This window comes from Salvelinus namaycush, chromosome 31, assembly GCF_016432855.1.
Source record: "Salvelinus namaycush isolate Seneca chromosome 31, SaNama_1.0, whole genome shotgun sequence".
NCBI lineage: Eukaryota > Metazoa > Chordata > Actinopteri > Salmoniformes > Salmonidae > Salvelinus > Salvelinus namaycush.
In genome coordinates this window covers 12054888-12080988 of record NC_052337.1, presented here as the reverse complement: position 1 = coordinate 12080988, position 26101 = coordinate 12054888, and the positions used below count along the sequence as shown (strand labels likewise).

The window sequence follows — 26101 nt, the reverse complement described above, 5'->3', positions numbered from 1 at the left end:
TGACTTGCCTAGTTAAATAAAGGTTAAATAAAACATTTTTTTTAAGAAAATAAAATCAAACGCAACAGTTCCACTACAAAGTCCTACTATAAAGGGGCTGGCAGTACTTGTGTCCTAAATAACAATAACATTGAAATGGAATTAAAAGGATCCATTTAACGATCCATGCTGTGTGTTTTTCTCTCACATCAGTGTTTTTGTGTTTCTCTGCAGAGGCAAAGGAAGCCTTGGTTAAACAGTTTGCTCTCATGGAGACGTCTACACACACTCTCTCAGCCCAGCTGCACCATGTTACCCCAGCTATGCACTGTAGTGCCAGCATGGAGGAAGAGCAGGAGGATGAGAAAAAGGAGGAGGGGAATGAGAACAGGCGGAGAACATTGTGTAGTACCCTTGCTGACGCTGTATCAGTGGTCAGAAGTGCACAGACACAGCTGAAGCAGGCAACACTGGACCTGGACAACATGGTCAGTGGGACATTTACTCTCACTTTGGCTATGTCCTAATTACAGATGTCGGATCTTAATTTGAGCCTGTTTGCTACATCCAGAAAATGATCCTACAGCAACAGGAAATGTGATTTATAATTATTTTAATTAATCAACATTTTTGTAGGGGTTGATACATTTTTCGTAAGGGAAAATTGTCTGAAATTTCAAAGTAGAAATTAAAAACTTCAGAAGTCTTTTTAAACCTCAAATACACTACAATTATTAAATCCTGAAACAGGATGGTCAAATTAAGATCCTACATCTGTATTTCTCCTTCCTCTCAAAGTGTGCACTTGTTCACTTCCCTTCACTGATTTGAAAGTAAATGACTGGCATAAGAAATATGGTGGAAACACACTAGCCATCCTCCACCAATCCAAGGCTATTGTGTTTGTGGGAAGTAGTGAACGTGTGCACATTTCAGTAGAAAGGGGATTTTATTGGGACACAGCCACTGTCTCTGACACATCGATGCCTGCTGTTGAGTCATTTGAAGCAGTCATAACTATAGTTTATCTTATTATAATAAGCAGTATCATACATTCATGTATACAGCAGAGCTCACATGTATACAGTAGAGCTCACATGTATACAGTAGAGCTCACACAATATATGCTGACGAGGTAGATAGTCATTTGTCCATTTCAAGTATTTTGTCATTTTTTATCCTGGGAAGGATACTGATGATTCAGTAGAGGTGTAATGTATTGATCCACAGTGATGGCTAAAGTGCAGTATTTCTCCCTCTGAAGCTCCATATCCCTACCATGGAGAGAGAGCAGAGAGAGAGCACACAGTTTCTCTGACTGACACTCAAATGAAATGAACAATTTGTTCTGCACCCACAGCTCAAGCTTTTCCCAGTCGCTCCATGCTCACTAGCAGCAGCTTGGAATCTATTATGAATATGGCTGCCATGTTATGTGGTTTTGGGGAAATGAGAGCGCTTGTTTTGGCTGTGTGTGTGTGTGTGTGTGTGTGTGTGTGTGTGTGTGTGTGTGTGTGTGTGTGTGTGTGTGTGTGTGTGTGTGTGTGTGTGTGTGTGTGTGTGTGTGTGTGTGTGTGTGTGTGTGTGTGCAAACCTGGAGCCAGAGCATTGCAATTCCACATTAACAAGCAGAACGGCTCTGAAATAGGAAGAGAACATCTTTGCGTGTCATATACTGTGATTCACTTTCCTCTATTTTATTAGCACTTTCTCAAAATAAATGTCACACAGTGAAATAGTCAACATTTATGCACTAGGACTTGTAAATGGAAACATTGACTCTGTATACGTTAGTGAGTGAATATGTGCTGTAGTTGGAGCCTTCAGTATGACTTCCTGAAATGACTTTATTGAGTCAGTCTACTTTCTGTGAGTTTAACACTGGTCCTGGGGTCATGTAAGGTTAGCTGATAACTGTGCATGGTCACGATTCAGGTTTTAAATCAACTGACGTCACATTCTATCCAGAGCATGTGTAGCACCTTGTCCTCAGACAGTTTTCTTTTGTCTGCTAGCCTGCCACCTCTGCACGCTTTCATTTCATACATTTTTTCTATGCTTTTCCAAAGGTCATTCCTTTCGAGGTGCCACCGGTGCCCAACCGATGGAACTCAGCGGTGAACCAATCAGAGGTCCTTATGAAAAGGTAAGTCAGTGGAGTTCAATAGACTTTAAGTGGCCAATTATGGCAAACAAAGGTCATCTCCCCTAATGTAGGCCCTGCCTCTTCCATCTGTCAGTCGCACAATGGCTGGCCTGCCACAGACACCCTCAATCAATGACAATAATACAAAACCTTATTATGCAGAAGAAATACATTAGGTCTAGTGAGAGGAAATGGAGAGATTGACTCAATAGCTGGAATCCATTTGACTTCCTCAGCAGACCAGTTGTTTTTTTGTCAAATAATTGAAAGCGTTTCCTCAAACCTGCCTGGAGTGCCAGGATGGGCAGGGTTTGAGCTTGCATTTTTGGTTCTATTCAGTTCCATTGCGGCAGACAAGATCAACCAAGCTGAAGTCAAACAAATACTATTTGAACCCAGGTGTGGTTGTCAGGCCCATATATCTAATACCCTATCTGTTTTTCTCTCTATCTGTCAGCCACACAGAGATGTCTGGTCGTATAGAGTCTATAGCTACCAAGGCGTTCATGGCCTCCAACCAGACCTACTCTCTACTGATGGACCTACTGGAGGACAACTCTACAAAGGAATACATCAGCAACCTCACAGAGCAGTGAGTAACTACACATATCACACACACATATGCAGGCATGTGGAAGAACACACGTAGGCAGGCATACAGGAACACACACACACACACACACACACACAAGCACAGACACACATCATGAAGTGCTTCGAGAGGCTAGTCAAAGACCGTATCACCTCCTCCTTCCCCGACACACTCGACCCTCTCCAATTCGCCGATACCCCTGACAGATCCACGGACGACGCAATCGACAATGAACTGAACACTGCCCTTACCCACCTGGACAAAAGGAATACATATGTGAGGATGCTGTTCATTGACTACAGCTCGGCCTTCAATAACATAGTGCCCTCTAAGCTCACCACAAAGCTAACGGCCCTGGGACTGAACTCCTCCCTATGCAACTGGGTCCTGGACTTCCTGACGGGACACCTCCAGGGGGTGAAGATAGGCAACATTACCTCCTCGACACTGATTCTCAACACGAGGGCCCCACTAGGGTTTGTACTCAGTCCCCTCCTGTACTCCCTGTATACCCACGACTGCGTGGCCGCACACAGTTCCAACTCCATCATCAAGTTCGCTGACGACACAACAGCAGTAGGCCTGAATACCAACAAAAACGAGATGGCCTACAGGGAAGAGGTAGGCACTCTGACAGCGTGGGACCACTTCACGTTCCTTGACGTACACATTTCAGAGGAGCTGAAATGGTCAAACCACATGGACACCGTGGTGAAGAAGCCACAACAGCGACTCTTCAACCTCAGGATGCTGAAGAAATCTGGCCTGTCCCCGAGGGCCCTCACAGTGTTCTACAGGAGCACCATCAAGAGCATTCTGACGAACTGCATCACAGCCTGGTATGGCATCTCCACCGCCGCGGACCACAAGGTGCTACAGAGGGTGGTACACTCAGCCGAACGCACCATTGGGTGCACACTGTCTGCCCTCCAGGACACTTACAATACCAGGTGTCGCAGGAAGGCCTAGAATATCATCAGGGACTCCAGCCACCCAAGCCATGGCCTGTTCTCCCTGCTTCCATCACTCAGACGCAGGCAGTACAGGAGCATCATGGCAAAAAAAAGAGTAAGACTGGCCAATAGCTTCTACCCCCAGACCATCAGACTGCTGAATAACCACCACCAGTCAGCAACCTGCTCCCACTCTCCCTCCTGCCGCCCCCCTGCTGCTCCCTCCCTGCTTCCACCACAATGGATATGTATCATTGCCACAGTTGTTAATATGTTCTACATTTTTGCATTACACTGCATTACACTGTACCCTGTAATACATCTGTAACCCTGTACATGTGACTATTAAACTCTCTAATCTCTAATCTAAACATACATACAAACCTACACAGTACACACGCAGATACACACACTCTTTCTCTCTCTCTCTTTCTTGCCGCACCATTCCTCCAACACAACATCATTTTAAAGGCTCAACATGAGGTGCAAAAAAGCCTGTTAACCTGCATGGATAAAAACAGACATGTCCCTTGAAGCAATATCTCAACACAGTACTTCATTTACACAATGTTGTTGCTCCTCTCCTTTTCTCCTCGGGATATTTCTCCCAAATAGGACCCAGGTGTGGTGTTAGCTGTAGTGGTGCCCCACAAAACAAGGTCATGAATCCTGCTCTTTATAGCAGCTGTTTAGAGCACACTGGAGTTAGCCTGGGTACCAGTCTCTTTAGCTAACATTCCACTCCTTGCCACTCCTTGTCATTGCCAAAGAGACTGGCCTTTCGGCAATCTCAACGTTCAATATGCAGACGGATTTACGGCAGTTGCTGATGGGGAGTTGGAAACAACATTCATATGTTCCATGACAACGTTTCTGAATGGACATGGAGAGAATTAGTGAACTCACACAGACACACACACATCCTAAAAAGACTCAAAGTCACCTGCACACCTCAGACACACAAATCACATTTTTCCTTTCCTAAAAACGTATTTAAAAAAAAAAAACTTCCTACACCTTCCTGGCTGTAGTCGATCAGAAAGAATGTCTAGGCTACATTATAGCATAGCCTAACGCCTAACATTAGTTGACTATCAAATGAATTGTCAAGGAAAGTTTAATGGGGGGATAGAGAGACAGCTATAGTATTACTAGAGACGTTGGTTATGTCATGATTATCCTAGCATGTGCCTTATTCCAGAGGAAGATTTGCACTGGATTCATTTTTCTAAACTGCCCCATGTAATTATAATTTTTTTTCATTCAAATGAGTGAATGTATTCTAGGCATGAAGATATTTCAACATCTAGACAATAAAAGGCTACAATGATCACTAGTACTGGTCTGCCAAAGGTAGGCTATAGGTGTCCCCATAGGTCTAATATTTAAATTGAGGAAGTGTTTATCATTATTTTAGCTATCCACGGTAGAGGTCCCTCCTAATGAAAAGGCCCCCCATCCTGCTAATGTGAGCTGCTGGGAAGCGTACTTGCACTTGATATGCATTTATGGAGGAAAAAGTGAACTTGCCATTTCCAAAAATTAGCTCAATGTGGAATGGGGATTCCCTGCTTTGCGATCTGTTGCGTATGTCAACAGCCAGGGTTTCTTTAATAAAATAGGCCTAGGCACTACACTTTTGTATTGCACATTTAATTCAACGGATGCGTTAGAAGATGTTCAACTTCAATTCATTGGCACAAAATGTTCTTGCATAGCACAGGTGGTTGTCGCCTAAATTTACTGTAGAAGGCCCAATACAGTGCATTGGGAAATTATTCAGACCCCTTGTTCCTCATCAATCTACACACAATACTCCATAATGACAAAGCGAAAACAGAGGTTTTTCCAGAGATGTTCAGTTGGGTTCAAGTCTGGGCTCTGGCTGGGCCACTCAAGGACATTCCCAAAGTTGTCCCAAAGCCACTCCTTCGATGTCTTGGCTGTGTGTTTAGGGTCGTTAACCTGTTGTAAGGTGAACCTTCGCCCCAGTCTGAGGTCCTGTGCGCTCTGGAGCAGGTTTTCATTAACGATCTTTCTGTACTTTGCTCCGTTCATCTTTCCCTCGATCCTGACTAGTCTCCCAGTCCCTGCCGCTAAAAAACATCCCCACAGCATGATGCTGCCACCACCATGCTTCACCGTAGGGATGGTACCAGGTTTTCTTCAGACATGACGCTTGGCATTCAGGCCAAAGAGTTCAATCTTGGTAACATCAGACAAGAGAATCTTGTTTCTCATGGTCAGAGTCCTTTAGGTGCCTCATGGCAAACTTCAAGCAGGCTGTCATGTGCATTTTACTGAGGAGTGGCTTTCTTCTGGCCTGATTGGTGGAGTGCTACAGAGATGGTTGTCCTTCTGGAAGGTTCTCCCAATTCCACAGAGGACCACTGGAGCTCTGTCAGAGTGACCATCTGGTTATTGGTCCCCTCCCTGACTGAGGCCCTTCTCCCCCGATTGCTCAGTTTGGCCGGGCGGCCAGCTCTAGGAGAAGTATTGATGGTTCCAAACTTCTTCCATTTAAGAATGATGGAGGCCACTGTGTTCTTGGGGACCTTCAATGCTGCAGACATTTTTTGGTACCTTTCCACAGATCTGTACCTCGACACAATCCTGTCTCGGAGCTCTACGGACAATTCCTTCGACCTCATGGCTTGGTTTTTGCTCTGACATACACTGTCAATTGTGGGATCTTATATAGACAGGTGTGTGCCTTAACAAATCATGTCCAAATCATACATATTTTTTTTCTTCTAAAACCTGTTTTTGCTTTGTCATTATGGGGTATTGTGTGTAGACTGATGAGGGAAAAAAAATATTTAATCAAATTTACAATAAGGCTGTAACGTAACAAAATGTGGAAAAAGTCAAGGGGTCTGAATACCTTCCAAATGCACTGTAGACTAGCATACGAATGATGGATTAATATGCTAGCATATGAATCAACTTCTAACTTACACATCTCTGTCTTCTGTATATGTATACAGTACCAGTCAAAAGTTTGGATGTTTTTTTTTTAATTGCACTTGAAGGAACGTTCTTGAAATGTTCTGCATTGACTGACCTTGTCTTAAAGTAATGATGGACTGTCATATCTCTTTGCTTATTTCAGCTGTTCTTGCCATAATATGGACTTTGTCTTTTACCAAATAGAGCTATCTTCTGTGTACCACCCCTACCTTGTCACAACACAACTGATTGGCTCAAACGCATTAAGAAGGAAAGAAATTCCACAAATTCACTTTTAACAAGGCTCACCTGTTAATTGAAATGCATTCCAGGTGACTACCTCATGATGCTGGTTGACCCTTTGCAAGGCAAAGGGTGGCTACTTTGAAGAATCTCAAATATTATATATATTTTAATTTGTTTAACACTTGGTTACTACATGATTTCATATGTGTTATTTAATAGTTTTGATATCTTCACTATTATTTTACAATGTAGAAAATAGTAAAAAAATAAATTTAAAAAACTTGAATGAGTAGGTGTGTCCCAAACCTTTGACTGGTACTGTATATAGCACCTTGCTCTTGATTGCTGGGTATAAAATAGGCTACAGCGTTCACAATGAACTGGAGGGGAAGTTTGAATGGCGAGAGCTTCTCTGGTGTGATGTGATTGTATGGGCTGGTGTTAAAAATCCAATAAACGGGAATCCTCTGTTCTCCCCACGCCCAATGTTTATGTTTACAATTAAATGTATTACATCAGAATGCCCAATGATAGAATGTTTCCAATCAAATTCATGAATTAAGTTAGGAAAATATACTATCAGTCTAATTTGCATAAACATTGTGATTGAATGATAGCTATGAGGGTTATCGAATCAGGATCAAATCCTCTGATCTCCTCAATCTCATTAATGATAGAATGTTCATATTTGAAGATTGCAGAAAGCCAGTCTCTTTTGCAATGACAAGAAGTGGCAAGGAGTGGAACGCTAGCTAAAGAGACTGGTACTTAGGCTACACTGGAGTTTTGAAAATAAGACATTTAGCCACAGGGGAACAGCTCTCTTCCCTCCTCTTTAAGCTAATTGCTTTCTGGGGCTGCTTTCATGGAGGGAGCAGCATGGAGGGAGCAGCATCTCCTAGCGTGAGATTGCGCTGAGGATTACCCCCAAAGCTCAACGGAACCATGCAAAAACCTCTGGTGGCCACGCCACGCCACGCCACGATGGGAGCAGGCAGGAGCCAAGAAATTGATTACCCTCATACCAGCACTAGTCTGCTTGCTTCTGGGGATTTAATCGTAATCTTTCAGAGCAATTTGGTGGGTGCATGGGTGGAAGGGTGTGTGTGGGAGGATGTGTGGCCACCCCTCAGAGCCTGGTTCCTCTCTAAGTTGCTTCCTAGGTTCCTGCCTTTCTAGGGAGTTTTTCCTAGCCACCGTGCTTCTACATCTGCATTGCTTGCTGTTTGGGGTTTCAGGCTGGGTTTCTGTACAGCACTTTGTGACATCTGCTGATGTAAAAATGGCTTTATAAATACATTTGATTGATTGATGATTGATTGTGTGTGTTTGTGTGCGTGTGTGTGTATGTGAGCGTGTGTGTGCACGCGAGTGTGTCAAGAATCAAAACACTGAATGATCTAACACCCTCCCCCCTCTCTCTCTCGTTCTCTCTCTTTCTCTCTCTCAGACTGGCAGACATGCAGCAGATAAAGGAGAATCTGACTGCCCAAGTGAATAGGACTCTAGCCAATCAACTGTCTCTGGAGGAGGAGTCTGCTGATGTCTTGGTTGCCCTAGGTAACCTCACCTCCTCCCTATTGGAGCTGTCCCAGAGGAGGCCCAAATCCACATCAGGAACCAACCAATCAGATCTCAGACCAACACAGGGTTACAACCAATCAGACCCCAGCCTCGCACCGGCTGCCAATCAATCAGAGGTCAGTGGCTACCGGGGTCAGGGGTAATAAGAACTCATTGTACTCTCAAGTTGACGGACTGACTGACTGACTGACTTATTGACTGACTGACTGAATTTCTGACTGAATGTCTGAATGAATGAATGAATGACAGCTGTTCTCCCCTTTCCTCAGGATGTTGAGCTAAGCAACAGGACAGCTGAGCTGGCGTTTAATGTCCAGTCTAAAGAGGAGCTGGTCAATAAGATCAGAGAGGAGATGGAGCCTCGCATACAGACCGCTCACAACAACATGGCTGCTGTAAAGGATATATACAAGGTAGAGGGGGTTTTATCTGCACACCTAACATTTACATGTACCAGGAATATGACCTGGTGAAATGTTGCTGACAGCAATAAACAGTATATACTGACAAAAATAGACAATAGAATGTACACACAATCCACATACAGTTCAATATCCTGTAGAGCAATGGTTCCCAAACTTTTATAGTGCCATACCTCTTCAAACATTCAACCTCCAGCTGCGTACCCCCTCTAGCACCAGGGTCAGCGCACTCTCAAATGTTGTTTTTTGCCATCATTGTAAGCCTGCCACACACACACTATACGATACTTTTATTAAACATAAGAATGTGTGAGTTTGTCACAACCCAGCTCGTGGGAAGTGACAAAGAGCTCTTATAGGACCAGTGCACAAATAATAATATAATAATAATACATTATTTTGCTCTTTATATAGCCATCTTACATATAAAACCTTATTTTCACAACGAAAATTGTGAATAACTCACCACAGGTTAATGAGAAGGGTGTGCTTGAAAGGATGCACGTATCTCTGCAATGTTGGGTTGTATTGGAGAGTCTCAGTCTTAAATCATTTTCCACAGATATTCCACACACATATGTATTTAGTTTTCATGCTAGTGAGGGCCGAGAATCCACTCTCACATAGGTATGTGATTGCAAAGGGCATCAGAGTCTTATCAGCGCAATTTGCCAACGCAGGATCCTCTGAGCGCAGCCCAATCCAGAAATCTGCCAGTGGCTTCTGATTAAATTCAATTTTCACAGAACCGCTTGTTGCAATTTCGATGAGGCTCTCTTGTTCAGATATCGGTAAGTGGACTGGAGGCAGGACATGAAAGGGATAACGAATCCAGTTGTTTGTGTCATCCGTTTCGGGAAAGTACCTGCGTAATTGCGGACCCAACTCATTCAGGTGCTTCGCCATATCACATTTGACATTGTCTGTAAGCTTGAGTTCATTTGCACACAGAAAATCATACAATGATGGAAAGACGTGTGTGTTGTCCTTGTTAATGCAGACAGAGAAGAGCTCCAACTTCTTAATCATAGCCTCAATTTTGTCCCGCACATTGAATATAGATGCGGAAAGTCCCTGTAATCCTAGATTCAGATTATTCAGGCAAGAAAAAACATCACTCAGATATACCAGTCGTGTGAGAAACTCATCATCATGCAAGCGGTCAGACAAGTGAAAATTATGGTCAGTAAAGAAAACTTTAAGCTCGTCTCTCAATTAAAAAAAACGTGTCACCACGTCTGTTGACTCATCTAGCTGTAACACATAGAATTCACCGGCTTATATGCGAAGCAGTAATTGTTTGTCACTGATGCATCGTGAATGTCACTGATGCATCGTGAAACAGTGTTGTTTGATGAAGGCATTGTCTGTATAGTTTTTTTGGCCTTTTCCCCCAGCATTGTCCCAGCCATATCTGTGGCAGCAGGAATAATTAAGTCCTCCACAATAGTACGGGTCTTGCCTGTCCTAGCCACTCGGTAGCTCACCATATAAGACGCTTCTAGTTCCTTCTTATTAATGGTATCTGTTGCTTTAATACGTCTTACTACTCGAAAGTCGTCTGAATTCTCGCTCAAAAACTTCTTTAATCAGGACAACAGCTGTGCTAACATAATTGCAAAATTGTTTTCTAATTATCAATTAGCCTTTTAAAATGATAAACTTGGATTAGCTTACACAACATGCCATTGGAACACAGGAGTGATGGTCGCTGATAATGGGCCTCTGTACGCCTATGCAGATATTCCATTAAAAAATCTGCCGTTTCCAGCTACAATAGTCATTTACAACAACAATGTCTACACTGTATTTGTGATCAATTTTACGATATTTTAATGGACACATTTTTTTGCTTTTCTTTCGAAAACAATGACATTTCTGTGACCCCAAACTTTTGAACGGTAGTGTATATAATATATATAATAAAAGTACTGTAAAATGTTTTATTATAATCTTTCTTATTATGTGTAATTGTTCTTGTAACGGCTCTCGTTTGTAGAATGAAGAGTGGACCAAGGTTCATCGTGGTAGGCGTAGATCGTCTTTTTATTGATGACAAAAAAAACAAACGCGAACAGTTCTGTCAGGCACAGACACTAAACAGAAAACAAGATCCCACCAAACCCAAAAGGAAGATGACAACTTATATAGGATCCCCAATCAGAGACAACGATAGACAGCTGCCTCTGATTGGGAACCACACTGGCCAAAAACAAAGAAATAGAAAACATAGACTTTCCCACCCGAAACACACCCTGACCTAACCAAACATAGAGAATAATAAGGATCTCTAAGGTCAGGGCGTGACAGTTCTGCTTTTACTCTACAGCAGGGGTACGCGCAATGCTGTCAGTGGTACGCCAAATAAAAATGTATGTATATATATATTAAATGTGAATCACATTTTTATTTGGCGAACCACTGACGGAATTGCGCGTACCCCTGCTGTAGAGTGAAAGCAGAACAATTACACATAATAAGAAAGATTATAATAAAACAATTTACAGTACTTTTATCGTCCGTCTGAAAAATATTAATTCCTTAATTATTTGTTTCAATTGTTTTATTAGAACTACAGTAGACAGTAGATGCTTCTGCGTGAAATCAGTCAGTGACCACATAGTCAGGATGCTGTGCTGTCTGATGTGTAACTCTTGAGGTTCTGTGAGGTTCACTCCCTACTCTCTCTCTATCCCTGGTACATCCCTCTGCAGCTGACAGCTCATGCCCATGGGTCAAAGGTCCTGGCCCTGTCATCGGTGGTGACAGGGAAAGAAATGGAGTCAGAGGCCATCGCTCTGCGGAGAGAACTGGAAGGTGCCGTTTGCAGCATGTTCTATTTCTGTTTCTTTTTCTGTTGTTTTACATTTCAGACTTTTTGCTTAGTTTTCATATTCCCATCACTGCAATATCAGCCCACGGAGTTACTCTAATTAAATATCAAAATGCTTAGAAAAACAAATGTAACACCAATGTAACCGTTTGTTTCTCCCTGTTAAGCTCCACTTGTCATTTTGTGAGAGGAGGAAGAGCAGCTGTGATTGTGGGAAATAATAACAAAGCCTCAAATGCACTCTGAGTTTCACAGCCTCCAGTTCATTTCAACAATATATTCACTGTTTATAAAAAAATAAATAAAAAGTGTCACGTCATATTAGTTGTTGGAAATCTCATCAGGGTAGTCTGAATATAAACCCTTACAAAGAAAAGCATGTCAAATTTGCAGCTTCAATTGAATTTTCACAATTTAAATAGTTGTTTCACATGTTGAGCCTATGTTTCACATATGAAACCATATTTTCACATGTAGTAGAGTTTCCACATATGAAATTCTGTAAAACGGTAACTTAGCCTACCTGAGTATAATAATTAAAGTGTTTTAAAAAGAATGATTTATTATTTCTGAGCCAACCTTTTGGAGTGTTACTGCTGCAGGTGCATGCCTCTCTTCTTCATACGTTGGTCAGTGACCATTGAAAGAAGCTCATCAAAAAGGACAGAGAAGCTAGCGTTCTGTCTCCTTCTTGATTATATTTAACATGCTAAAAGTAGCGATCTCAGATTTAGTCATTTAACTCAAGTTTACTTTTTGTAATTGTTTTGTGCAAAAAAAGTAATCACATTGTCTGAAAGCATTCAAAATACACTGAAAACATCCAAAATACATAATCTGTACAGCTAAAAACAACAATGTGATTTTAAAACAAATTGACTTTCAAAACAGTTTAGCAGATGTTTTAACCCGTGCAGCAAAATGCTTATGTTACTGACTCTTAACAATGCAGTAAAATGTCAAACAAGTACACAAATAAATCTACACACAATCTACACACAATACCCCATAATGACAAAGTGAAAACAGGTTTTTAGAATTTTTTGCAAAATAAAAAATAGAAAACAGAAATATCTTATTTACATAACTATTCAGACCCTTGAAATTAAGCTCAGCTGCATCCTGTTTCCATTGATCATCTTGAGATGTTTCTACAACTTGATTGAAGGCCACCTGTGCTAAATTCAATTGTTTGGACATGATTTGGAAAGGCACACACCTGTCTATATAAGGTCCCACAGTTGACAGTGTATGTCAGAGCAAAAACCAAGCCATGAGGTCGAAGGAATTGTCCGTAGAGCTCCAAGACAGCATTGTGTCAAGGCACAGATCTGGGGAAGGGTACCAAAAAATGTCTGCAGCATTGAAAGTCCCCAAGAACACAGTGGCCTCCATCATTCTTAAATGGAAGAAGTTTGGAACCACCAAGACTTTTCCAAGAGCTGGCCGTCTGGCCAAACTGAGCAGTCGGGGGAAAAGGGCCTTGGTCAGGGAGGTGACTTTTGGCAAACTCCGCTTGGAGTTTGCTAAAAGGCATCTAAAGAACTCTCAGACCATGAGCAACAAAATGCTCTGGTCTGATGAAACCAAGATTATAGCCTTTGGCCTGAACGCCAAGCGTCACGTCTGGAGGAAACCTGGCACCGTCCCTACGGTGAAGCATGGTGGTGGCAGCATCATGCTGTGGGGATGTTTTTTAGCGGCGGTGTTCTCTGGATGATGAGAGGTGTTGGGTTTGCGCCAGACATAGGATTTTCCTTGATGGCCAAAAAGCTACATTTTAGTCTCATCTGACCAGAGTCCCTTCTTCCATATGCCTTTTGGTGAACAACAAACGTGTTTGCTTATTATTTTCTTTAAGCAATGGCTTTTTTCTGGCCACTCTTCCGTAAGCCCAGCTCTATGGCGTGTAAGGCATAAAATGGTCCTATGGACAGATACTCCAATCTCCGCTGTGGAGCTTTGCAGCTCCTTCAGGGTTATCTTTGGTCTCTTTGTTGCCTCTCTGATTAATGCCCTCCTTGACTGGTCCGTGAGTTTTGGTGGGCGGCCCTGTCTTGGCAGGTATGTTGTGGTGCCAAATTCTTTCAATTTTTTAATAATGGACTTAATGGTGCTCCGTGGGTTGTTCAAAGTTTCAGATATTTTTTTGTATCCCAACCCTGATCTGTACTTCTCCACAACTTTGTCCCTGATCTGTTTGGAGAGCTCCTTGGTCTTCATAGTGCCGCTTGCTTGGTGGTCTGGGGCCTTTCAGAACAGGTGTATATATACTGAGATCATGTGACAGATCATGTGACACTTAGATTGCACACAGGTGGACTTTATTTAATTAATTATGTGACTTCTGAAGGTAATTGGTTGCACCAGATCTTATTTAGGGGCTTCAGAGCAAAGGGGTTGATTACATATGCATGCACCACTTTTATTTTTTATATATATATATATAATGTTTTGAAACAAGTCATTTTTTTCATTTAACTTCACCAATTTGGAATATTTTGTGTAAATATATCCAAATAAAAATCAATTTTAATTACAGGTTGTAATGAAACAAAATAGGAAAAAGGCCAAGGGGGGTGAATACTTTTGCAAGGCACTTTAGGTGCTTCAACGAAGTATTGAGTATAGTGTCTGAATACTTATGTAAATGTAATATTTAAGTTTTAATTTTTTATACATTTGCAAACATTTCTAAAACCTGATTTTGCTTTGTCATTATGGGTTATTGTGTGTAGATTGATGAGGGGGGGGAAAGTATTTAATCAATTTTAGAATAAGGCTGTAACGTGAAAAAAGTGGAAAAAGTCAACGGGTCTGAATACTTTCCAAATGCACTGTATTAATAAATATGCGTTGTATATAAACAGTGAAACTAAAATGCATTTTACGGTAGTAGAAATATTAGGATAAGCTATGTCGAGAATACAGTATTTAAATACACAGTACAAAACCCCATAGCAAAATGGATGGAATTGCAGGAAATTAGCTTCGTCATCCCAGACTCACTCCAATTTGCATATCGCCACAACAGGTCCATAGATGACGCAATCTCAATTGCACTCCACACTGCCCTCACCCACCTAGATACAGTTGAAGTCGGAAGTTTACATACACCTTAGCCAAATACATTTAAACTCAGTTTTTCACAATTCCTGACATTTAATCCTAGTAAAAATTCCCTGTCTTAGGTCAGTTAGGATCACCACTTTATTTTAAGAATGTGAAATGTCAGAATAATAGCAGAGAATTAATTATTTCAGCTTTTATTTCTTTCATCACATTCCCACTGGGTCAGAAGTTTACATACACTCAATTAGTATTTGGTAGCATTGCCCTTAAAATTGTTTAACTTGGGTCAAACGTTTCGGGTATCCTTCCACAAGCTTCCCACAATAAGTTGGATGAATTTTGGCCCGTTCCTCCTGACAGAGCTGGTGTAACTGAATCAGGTTTGTAGGCCTCCTTGCTCGCACAAGCTTTTTCAGTTCTGACCACAAATATTCTATAGGATTGAGGTCAGGGTTTTGTGATGGCCACTCCAATACCTTGACTTTGTTGTCCTGAAGCCATTTTGCCACAATTTTGGAAGTATGCTTGGGGTCATTGTCCATTTGGAAGACCCATTTGCAACCAAGCTTTAACTTCCTGACTGATGTCTTGAGATGTTGCTTCAATATATCCACATAATTTAATTTTTTCATGATGCCATCTAGTTTGTGAAGTGCACCAGCACCTCCTGCAGCAAAGCACCGCCACAACATGATGCTGCCACCTCCGTGCTTCACGGTTGGGATGGTGTTCTTCGGCTTGCCAGCCTCCCCCTTTTTCCTCCTAACATAACGATGGTCATTATGACCAAACAGTTCTATTTTTGTTTCATCAGACCAGAGGACATTTCTCCAAAAAGTACGATCTTTGTCCCCATGTGCAGTTGCAAACCATAGTCTGGCTTTTTTAATGGAGGTTTTGGAGCAGTGGCTTCTTCCTTGCTGAGCGGCCTTTCAGGTTATGTCGATATAGGACTCGTTTTACTGTGGATATTGTAACGGCAGTCTAGCTCTTCCTCCTCCTCGGACGAGGAGAGGAGAGAAGGATCGGAGGACCAATGTGCAGCGTGGTAATTTCCCATGAATTTAATAAACACAAAGACAAGATACTGACAAACTAATACAAAACAACAAACGACCGTGAAGCTACAAACGAAAGTGCAATACACAAGCTACTAACGTTAGACATAGACACGATACAAAATAACAAACGAACTAACCGTCACAGTCCTGTGTGGCACAAACACTGACACAGGAAACAACCACCCACAATCCCCAACACAAAACAAGCCACCTATATATGATTCTCAATCAGGGACAACGATTGACAGCTGTCTCTGATTGAGAACCATATTAGGCTGAACACAGAAACAGACGAACTAGACACACAACATAGAATTCCCACCCAGCTCACGTCCTGACCAACACTAAACAAGCAAAACACATAAGAACTCTGGTCAGGACGTTACAGATATAGATACTTTTGTACCTGTTTCTTCCAGCATCTTCACAAGGTCCTTTGCTGTTGTTCTGGGATTGATTTGCACTTTTCACACCAAAGTACGTTCATCTCTCGGAGACAGAACACGTCTCCTTCCTGAGCGGTATGACGGCTGCGTGGTCGCATGGTGTTTATACTTGCGTACTATTGTTTGTACAGATGAACGTGGTACCTTTGGAAATTGCTCCCAAGGATGAACCAGACTTGTGGAGGTCAACTATTTTTTTCCTGAGGTCTTGGCTGATTTCTTTTGATTTTCCCATGATGTCAAGCAAAGAGGCAGTGAATTTGAAGGTGGGCCTTGAAATACATCCACAGGTACAAATCGAATTGACTCAAATTATGTCAATTAGCCTATCAGAAGCTTCTATAACCATGACATCATATTCTGGAATTTTCCAAGCTGTTTAAAGGCACAGTCAACTTAGTGTATGTAAACTTCTGACCCACTGGAATTGTGATACAGTGAATTATAGGTGAAATAATCTGTCTGTAAATAATTGTTGGGAAAATTACTTGTGTCATGCAGAAAGTAGATGTCCTAACCGACTTGCCAGATCTATAGTTTGTTAACAAGACATTTGTGTAGTGGTTGAAAAACGAGTTTTAATGACTCCAACCTAAGTGTATGTAAACTTCCGACTTCAACTGTACATGTAAGAGGAATACCTATGTGAGAATGCTGTTCATTGACTACAGCCCAGCGTTCAACACCATTGTCCCCTCCAAGCTCGTCACCAAGCTTAGGACGCTGGGACTGAACACCTCCCTCTGCAACTGGATCCTGGACTTCTTGACTGGCCGACCCCAGGTGGTGAGGATAGGCAACATCACCTCAGCCCCGCTGAACCTAAACGCAGGGACCCCACAGGGGTGTGTGCATCACCAGTGCATCACTGGGGCCAAGCTCCTTGCCATCCAGGGCGGTGTGAAAGGAAGGCCTGGAAAATTGTTTAAGACTCCAGCCACCCAAGCCATAGACTGCTCTCTCTGCATCCGCATGATAAGCGGTACCAACAGGCTCCTGAACAGCTTCTATCCCCAAGCCATAAGACTGCTATATAGCTATCTAAATTGACCGTTGTATTTTATTAACATTTTTGCACTTTCTATGCCCACAGGGCCCTACACACTCACGCACATCCTCTCACATACAATCATCATATATGCTGTTGCTACTTTGTTTATCATATATCCTGATGCCTAGGCACTTTACCCCTATACATATCTACCAGTGGAGGCTCCTTAGGTGAGGAAGGGGAGGACCATCCTCTTCAGTGAATTTAATAAAAATAAGAATATTGAAACATAAAAAAATGTTAATTTTTAGATAAAACTACACTAAATATATTCACGTCACAAAATAATTCATTAAAACACATTGTTTTGCTATGTAGGTCTACAGTAGCCTCAACACCACTCAATAAGGTAGCACTGTGGTGAAGCCAGAGGACAGCTAGTTTCTGATGCATTGACTTCAATACAAAATCTAGGAGAATCAGGATTCTCACTCCCTTCCATAGACATCTTCCAGAGGACATCCTCCAACCTATCAGAGCTCTTGTAACATGAACTGACATATTGTCCACCCAATCAAAGGATCAGATAATTAATCTAGTACTGAACGCATAAGCTACAGCTAGCTAGCGCTGCAGTGCATAAAATGTGGTCAGTAGTTGACTCAAAGAGGGAGAAAGACAATAGTTCAACAGTTTTAAACAAAAAATTAAGGAGGAGAGAGAGAGAGAGAGCTGAAAGTGTAGCAGACTTGAGTTGTTAATGGTTGGTCATGGTCATGTGATCAGGTAGCCCGCCTGCGACTTCAAAATGAGTGTTGGCCCTCTTGGTCAGATGGGCTAGACTTTGTCTTCTCCAATGGGAGACCTGGGTTCTTATCCTGCCAATTACATACATGTGAAAAATGTACATGTGAAACTTCACACGTGTCTGACTCCACGTCTGACGCACATGTCTGTTTTTCCCACGTGACATGTGATGTTTGTGATGTCATGTGATGTCACGTGATGTTTGTCATGGTTTTTTTGTAAGGGAAGGAATAGAATTGAATGGAACTAGAACTCATATTTTCTCATTACTTTGTTACTAGTACATGGATTGTGAAATAGAATAGGATAGGATAGAATAAAAAACGTTTTGTCAGTTGCTATCACACTTCTTTAACCATGTCAGTGGCCAACCTGCCTTGCCCCTGTCCATTCCCCACCCTAGACATGCAGAGAGAGTGGCCTCGAAGGCAGGCCCAGACCAAGGCTGCTCTGAAGAAGGAGACGCTGCTGAGGGAGAAGGTTCTGGAAGACATCAATAAGAAGGTGAACCAGACAGAGAGAGTCCTGAGGCCTGCCCTGGATAACGCTACCCTCTCCAATGCTACCGCAGAACAGGCAGAACACACTGCACACGCCCTGTCTAAAGTGAGTATGGGGGGGGGGCAAATGTGTGTGTTGTTGTTTGTGTGTGTGTGTGCGCAATTTAAATTCCATTCACATAAGTCACATCACACCCCTATGAATCCTGTTTATTTGTCTCCTTTCTTTTTTCTTCGTATTCATTTGTCTGTGTTTTTCTCTGAACCCAGGAGGCCAGGGCCACCCTGACCAAGGCCAAGCACGTGAGGACAGCGTCTGCCCAGCTCAGCTCCTCTGTGGACACAGCCCTGCAGCAGCTGGCTGAGCTGGAGAACCACACTGCCCAGGCACGAGCTCAACTCAACGTAGAGGTAACCACAACACAACCAATAATCAACCACACTGCCCAGGCACAAGCCCAACTCAACTCATATGTATGTAACCACTACACAACCAATAATCAACCACACTGCCCAGGCACAAACCCAACTCAACTCATATGTAACCACTACACAACCAATAATCAACCACACTGCCCAGGCACAAGCCCAACTCAACTCATATGTAACCACTACACAACCAATAATCAACCACACTGCCCAGGCACAAGCCCAACTCAACTCATATGTAACCACTAGACAACCAATAATCAACCACACTGCCCAGGCACAAACCCAACTCAACTCATAGGTAACCACTACACAACCAATAATCAACCACACTGCCCAGGCACAAGCCCAACTCAACTCATATGTAACCACTACACAACCAATAATCAACCACACTGCACAAGCCCAACTCAACTCATAGGTAACACAACACAACCAATAATCTGGGACCTGAAAGAGTATTTAGTACAATACTATATCCAATCACTTAGGGTTGAATCCTAGCTTGAGATTTGCATGGGCAAATTTTCAAACAAATATACAACTGACATTGCTCCATGAATCCTTGAAAGTAAGCATTTGTAAGTATTTCATGGTACCGTTAAACCCGCTGTATTCTGTGCAAGTGACAAATACACTTTGATTTGAAAGTTACGAGGAGTTACACATGCGGATCTGAAGGGGGATTCAGCCCCCACACTGTATGCTATAATGTTGCCATCTATCTATCTCTCTATATGCAGTACACGCCAAAGATTTGGACACACCTACTCATTCTAGGGTTTTTCTTTATTTTTTACTGTTTTCTACATTGTAGAATAATAGTGAAGACATCAAAACAATGAAATACCACATATGGAATAATATAGTGACCCCCAAAAATATTTCAGATTCTTCAAAGTAGCCACCCTTTGCCTTGATGACAGCTTTGCACACTTGTCATTCTCTCAACCAGCTTCACCTGGAATGCTTTTCCAACAGTATTGAAGGAGTTCCCACATATGCTGGGCACTTGTTGGCTGCTTTTCCTTCACCCTGGGGTTCAACTCATCCTAAACCATCTCAATTGGATTGAGGTCGGGTGATTGTAGAGGCCAGGTCATCTGATGCAGCACTCCATCACTCTCCTTCTTGGTCAAATAGCCCTTACGCAGCCTGGAGGTGTCTTGGGTCATTGTCCTGTTGAAAAACAAATGATAGTCCCACTAAGCGCAAACCAGATGGGATGGCGTATCACTGCAGAATGCTGTGGTAGCCAGGCTGGTTAAATGTGAATTCTAAACAAATAACAGACAGTGTCACCAGCAAAGTACCACCACACAATCACACCTCCTCCTCCATGCTTCACGGTGGGAACCACACATGTAGAGATCATCCGTTCACCTACTCTGTGTCTCACAAAGACACAGTGGTTGGAACACAAAATCTCAAATTTGGACTCATCAGACCAAAAGACAGATTTCCACCAGTCTAATGTCCATTGGTCGTGTTTCTTGGCCCAAGCAAGTCTCTTATTATTATTGGTGTCCTTTAGTAGTGGTTTCTTTGCAGCAATTGGACCATGAAGGCCTGATTCACGCAGTCTCCTCTGAACAGTTGATGTTGAGATGCGTCTGTTACTTGAACTCTGTAAAACATTTATTTGGCCTGCAATCTGAGGTGCAGTTAACTCTAATGAACTTATCCTCTGCAGCAGAGGTAACTCTGGGTCTTCCTTTCCTGTGGCGGTCCTCATGAGAGCCAGTTTCATCATGGCGCTTGATGGTTTTTTGAACTGCACTTAAAGAAACTTTAAAAGTTCTTAAAATTTTCCATATTGACTGACCTTCATGTCTTAAAGTAATGATAGACTGTCATTTCTCTTTGCTTATTTGAGCTGTTCTTGCCATAATATTGACTTGGTCTTTTACCAAATAGGGCTGTCTTCTATATACCACCCCTACCTTGTCACAACACAACTGATTGGCTCAAACGTATTAAGAAGTTAAAAGTTAATTTGTGGAATTTCTTTCCAAGGCACACCTGTTAATATAAATGCATTCCATGTGACTACCTCATGATGCTGGTTGAGAGAATGCCAAGAGTGTGCAAAGCTGTCATCAAGGCAAAGGGTGGCTACTTTGAAGAATCTCAAATACAAAATATATATATATATTTTTTGGTTACTACATGATTCCATATGTGTTATTTCATAGTTTTGATGTCTTCACTATTTTTATACAATGTAGAAATAGTCAAAATAAAGAAAAACCCTGAAATGAGTAGGTGTATCCCAACTTTTAACTGCTCTGTGTATATACAGTACAAATGTGTAAGGTTCTGTATTTATTTTCTTAGTCAACCTTGTGTTCTGTTTCGTTGTGTTCTTGAACGTAGCCCTGTTTCTTTGTGTTCTTGAACGTAGCCCTGTCTTTCATTTGTGTTCATTGATTTCACCTGTGTTAGTTACTCACCTGGTCTCATCAGCTCCTTATTTAGTTCAGTTCATTCTGTTTGTGCCTTTGTGAGGTATTGTTGGTTTTGACTCTACTAAGCCTTTTCCTTGCTCTTTTGTGAGAACCAGGTATAGCCTTCAGTCCTAGTTTTGATTCGTTTGCCTGCCTGTAACCATGATTCCTGCCTTCTGCGAAATAAACACCTGCTGTGCTCTGCATGTGAGTCTACACCTTTTTCTCCCTGAGTTTTCATTACAATATGTCCCTGTCTATTTGTCCCTCTGATCTCCAGCCTGTAGAGTCTCTGACCAGTGTGAAGGGGGACATCCAGGCAGCTAAGTTTCAGCTGGAGGCCTATTCACTCACACTCATCCAGCTCATCAGTAACATGGGTAAGTTCAAATCTGACATTTAATGGGCTGTCCCAAATGACACCCTACTCCCTATATAGTGTACTACTTTTAGCTATGGGGAATAGGGTACAAATTTGGACGCGCTCTAAATTTCATGCAGTAACAAATCCAACATGTCAGCTCAACCAGACGCATCTAAGCCCACATGTTACTGCCCTCCTCACCACTGATCACTCACACCTGACTTCCATCAGATCAGTGATGCTATGTCAGAATGGTTGTTAGTAAAGTGGTCCAGATGGATTTCTCAGATGAAGGAAGAATGTTGTTGACCCACCTCTCTAGAAAATATGTGAATTCAGATATCCTGTTTACCAGTAGAATTAGCAAACTAGATACTGTTACAACTGTTTCAATAAAATATTTGTATTGATTAAATGCATAAACCAGCTGTCCAGGTGACTAAATGGTTTCCCACAGTTCCTCTGTCCCTGTTAATGAGTCAGTTGTGATGTGGGCACCATCCTGATGGAGAAACGTCCACTCATAACGCTGGCCAACCCCATCGTTGGGTGGGCACAACAGGGTGGCACATAGACCTCAGTGACCACACAAGACAAGAGCCTTGCTGATGGCAAGAGTTAAATACTAGGCCTGTTCAACACTCCTAGCTTGAAAGTACAAATTCATCCCTCTTTCTGTCTCTCCACCTTTTCACAATAACTGTACAATGTATTATCTCAAATACTGTTTTCTGTCTTTCAGATGGGAGCATGGTGCTGGAGCAGTTTGACCGTATCCTGAGCGAGACGGCGGTGCGGTTGGGTGTTATGCGTGGCAGCGTGGAGAGCCCTGCCCTGAACGGGAAGATCCAGACCCTATGGTCAGCTGGCCAGGACCAGAAGAGCCAACTGACCCACCTGGAACAGGACCTGCAGGAGATAAGACAGGAGCGAGATAGTTTGAAGGACATTGCCCTGCACCTGCCCCAGACCTGCCCCCAGGCCTCGGGGATAGAGGGACACTAGGACGGGGCTCCAGGAGGACACTAAAGTCATATTCCATTCATTCTACTCCCTCCCTGAAGTGCACACACTCGTTCACTCAACCTCAATGATTTAAGAGGGTCTACCACGTTTCTTACACCAGGAAAATTGAATTAGACATAAGAATGCTGAGAGGACTCTAGAAGTTCAGATGGTGGGTAGGACTCAGATATTTGAATGCTTTAGGGTAGATGTAGTCTGTCCCAAATGGCACCCTATAGTGCATGACTTTTGACGAGTGCCTGTAGAGCTTTGGTCAGAAGTAGTGCACTATGTAGGGAATGTGGTTCCATTTGGGACACATACATAGTGTAGGTGGCATCCTTCTCAGTTTGTTGGTGTTACTGGACAATACTGTGGTTGGGCATCCCCATCTACTGCAGTGCACAGTCACACAGTTCTACCACTAAGTCTCTATACTTTTCAAACTCTCCACTATACTTTTCTGACCTGCCTGATACCACTTCAATACTACTATCCAGGCATAGGCAGTTTTCCTTGCCCTCTTTGAACTTCTACCATCATCATGCTTTTCCTTTAGTTCAACCCCCTCACTCCTTTTTGGCTTTACTTATCTTTCTGTAGCTCATCCCGCTCCCAACTCCACATTACCCCTGCCCTGTCTCCATAGCAATGATCTCTCATTTCATTTCCCCCTGTAATGTTTCCAACAACATCTGCAGTGTAATTAATCAGTGAATAATAAGTCAGCTATAGCTGCCTGTTCAACAGCCCAGTGTGTCCTGTCAAGTTTAAAATAATGCTGATTTTCCACTTTGGGGGTAGGTGTGTCTGAACTGCGGTGCTTCTCCAATGTGAAACCTTCATTTACACTTGAGCAATTTTCATCAGCCTTCCATAATTAACAATTAGTAATTTTGCCCTCCATAGGGTTCAACTGCGCACACAGTCATTCAGTTTGTGCTTCTGCATGTGCCTCTCGCTTTCCCTCAGTCTCCTTTCTCTCTGAGCAAATGATCTGTCTGTCAAATGGAAAAGGATAAAAACAACCAACCTGTTGGCTTTCTCCATGTGGGTAACAATGGCTGGAATACCTACTGAATTATTGACGGTATAGAAATCTGTCGCTAGAAATGGGACCTTTCTATTTCAGATGGAATTTTGTCAGACTACAAATAAGATATGATTGGTTTTAGATGACAGCCTGGTAAACAAAGTAGAAAACAAGGCCTGAAAATGTAATGTATTCTCTCTGTGTGTGTGTACGCCCCCAAAATCGTGTGATTTTTGTTGATGGTGCTGTTGATTACTATTGGAGAAACTAGCGCAGCTATTGACAAAGCCATAAATAAGACTATAAAGCACACTAAATATATACTGGATCAAATACTGATGAAAAGAAATGATAGAAGTGCCTAATATCAATACAAATTGTACTACATTCATAACTTCAGTCTTATGGACTATATTTCTGTTAAATGCTGGATCCTTTGTTTGATATTAAACTGACAAACATCCCTGCAGTTCTTTAATTTACCATATGGTGGTGACCAAGAGTCACTAGCGTTCCTGACAAGCCAGAGAGCATCACTTGCTGTGAGTTAGTTGACCCACTGGGGTGGAATCATACAGGACTCTGGGACCTCTGCACTACTTTATATATCTGTACTGCACAACGCCCAAACCCCCACACTACTTTATACTGTATATCTGTACTGTATATCACACATTCTTCATACTAACACTCACAGGATTGTGACAGCTTCTGATTGCTCAGACCAAACAGAGATTCAGGTCTGTTCATCACTTCCTGAAGGGAAAACACTGGCCAGCCTAGCATTTAACTATATGAGGGCCCTTCCGGGAAAATCTTTAAGGTATGTCCTGTACATAAGTGGATGCTAACACAGGCACTCCAATTTGGATCTTTGACCAATCACATCAGCTCTTTTTTGAAAACAAATTGGGTGGCTAGAGTGACATAATAGTTTATAAGGGGATTAGGTAGCGATTTAAAGGTTTTATAAGTTACAGACATATGTGGTTTGTATTTATAAATCATTAGTAACCTGTTATAACTCAATGGTTCAAATGGTTTCATTGTGATTCTAGTGCTTACGAAGCGATGAGTAGGCCTATATGACTGCATGGGTTTATACATTTAATAGAACGTCAATCATGACGTTTTGGGTACACAAGTCATATGATGACTGTGGTCGCGTTCCCCTGCTCAGACCTTGTATGCATCAACCAATGGTTGCTTGCCACCTCATCGACTGTGCAGTCGGGCATCAGATTGCTATAACATATTAGCTGATGCTTAAAATGCCAATCCAGGATCTGTCAGGCGTCAGCAACGCCTGGGCAGAGAAACGCACACAAATTTACACAAAGGCTGTGTTTACACAGGCAGCCTAATTCTGATATTTTTCCACTAATTGGTCTTCTGACCAATCAGATCAACTCTTTTGCCAATAATTGGGGAAAAGATCAGGATTGGGCTGGAACACAGCCAGAGTGATGTGACAACCCGCTATCTGTGAACTTGAACGATTTAAGGCTACAGCCCAGTTAGCCCCGAGGTAGCCTGGCATATTGGTCACTTATTGGTCTTCTGACCAATCAGATCTGCTCTTTTGCCAATAATTGGTCAGAATTGGGCTGCCTGTATAACACAGCCTAAATTCTTGTTGAAGAATCAGGTTTGTTTAGGTAAGATACCTAAAGGGTTGAGGGTGAGACTATGGCCTACTAATGCTGACTTTACTGTAAGCTACTTTATTGAGGGAAAATGTACTTGCTAAGACTGTCATATGTCACACCCAGCTATCGAAATTGTAAGGATATAAGAGCATCTGCTAAATGACTCAAATGTAATATATATGTCACAAACCTAGATATAATAATGTACACACTGATTAAATGGTCACAGGAGTCAGACTAACAGTTTTCTTTCTTCTCCAGATTGTCACAGAGTTCCTGCATGACTACACAAAACAACACATTCAAGTCTGTCAGACAGTCACTGCTTGAGGGTCGCCAGTGTAGTCACTCTACCACACCAAACATTTAATTAAAATGCTAGAGTCTAATGATCTGAGAGCCCCTGGCACATATCTAGGGAGACACAGGGGGTTTTAGATAATGCTGATCTTAATGACCTCCACACAGTCGATGGACACTATAATGTGGGTACTCTGAGTCCTGACAACCATCTATGCAGAAAATTCGCTTCCCAAATGAAATCAAATAAAATGTTGAAAAATGTATTAAAATGATGACCTGCCTTTACAATT

General features: G+C 42.2%; 1 protein-coding gene across 1 annotated transcript; it reads left to right on the top strand.

Moving 5' to 3' along the window:
- Window positions 1–259: 259 nt before the first annotated feature.
- On the top strand, window positions 260–24313 carry LOC120026406 (laminin subunit gamma-3-like). Its single transcript, XM_038971266.1, has 10 exons — window positions 260–467; window positions 2049–2125; window positions 2583–2717; window positions 8316–8565; window positions 8719–8862; window positions 11586–11688; window positions 18485–18687; window positions 18852–18992; window positions 21738–21837; window positions 22564–24313. Exons 1-10 carry the CDS (start codon window positions 303–305, stop codon window positions 22824–22826), a joined length of 1581 nt encoding a protein of 526 aa, XP_038827194.1. The 5' UTR covers window positions 260–302; the 3' UTR covers window positions 22827–24313.
- Window positions 24314–26101: the final 1788 nt, after the last annotated feature.

What these genes read in the sequence shown, in the direction of transcription:
- LOC120026406 (XM_038971266.1), top strand. Translation starts at nt 303, where the DNA reads ATGCACTGTAGTGCCAGCATGGAGGAAGAGCAGGAGGATGAGAAAAAG. An exon ending in CTGTAAAGGATATATACAAG is followed by an intron (nt 8,863 to 11,585) that starts GTAGAGGGGGTT and finishes ATCCCTCTGCAG; the next exon opens with CTGACAGCTCATGCCCATGG. An exon ending in GAGCTCAACTCAACGTAGAG is followed by an intron (nt 18,993 to 21,737) that starts GTAACCACAACA and finishes TCTGATCTCCAG; the next exon opens with CCTGTAGAGTCTCTGACCAG.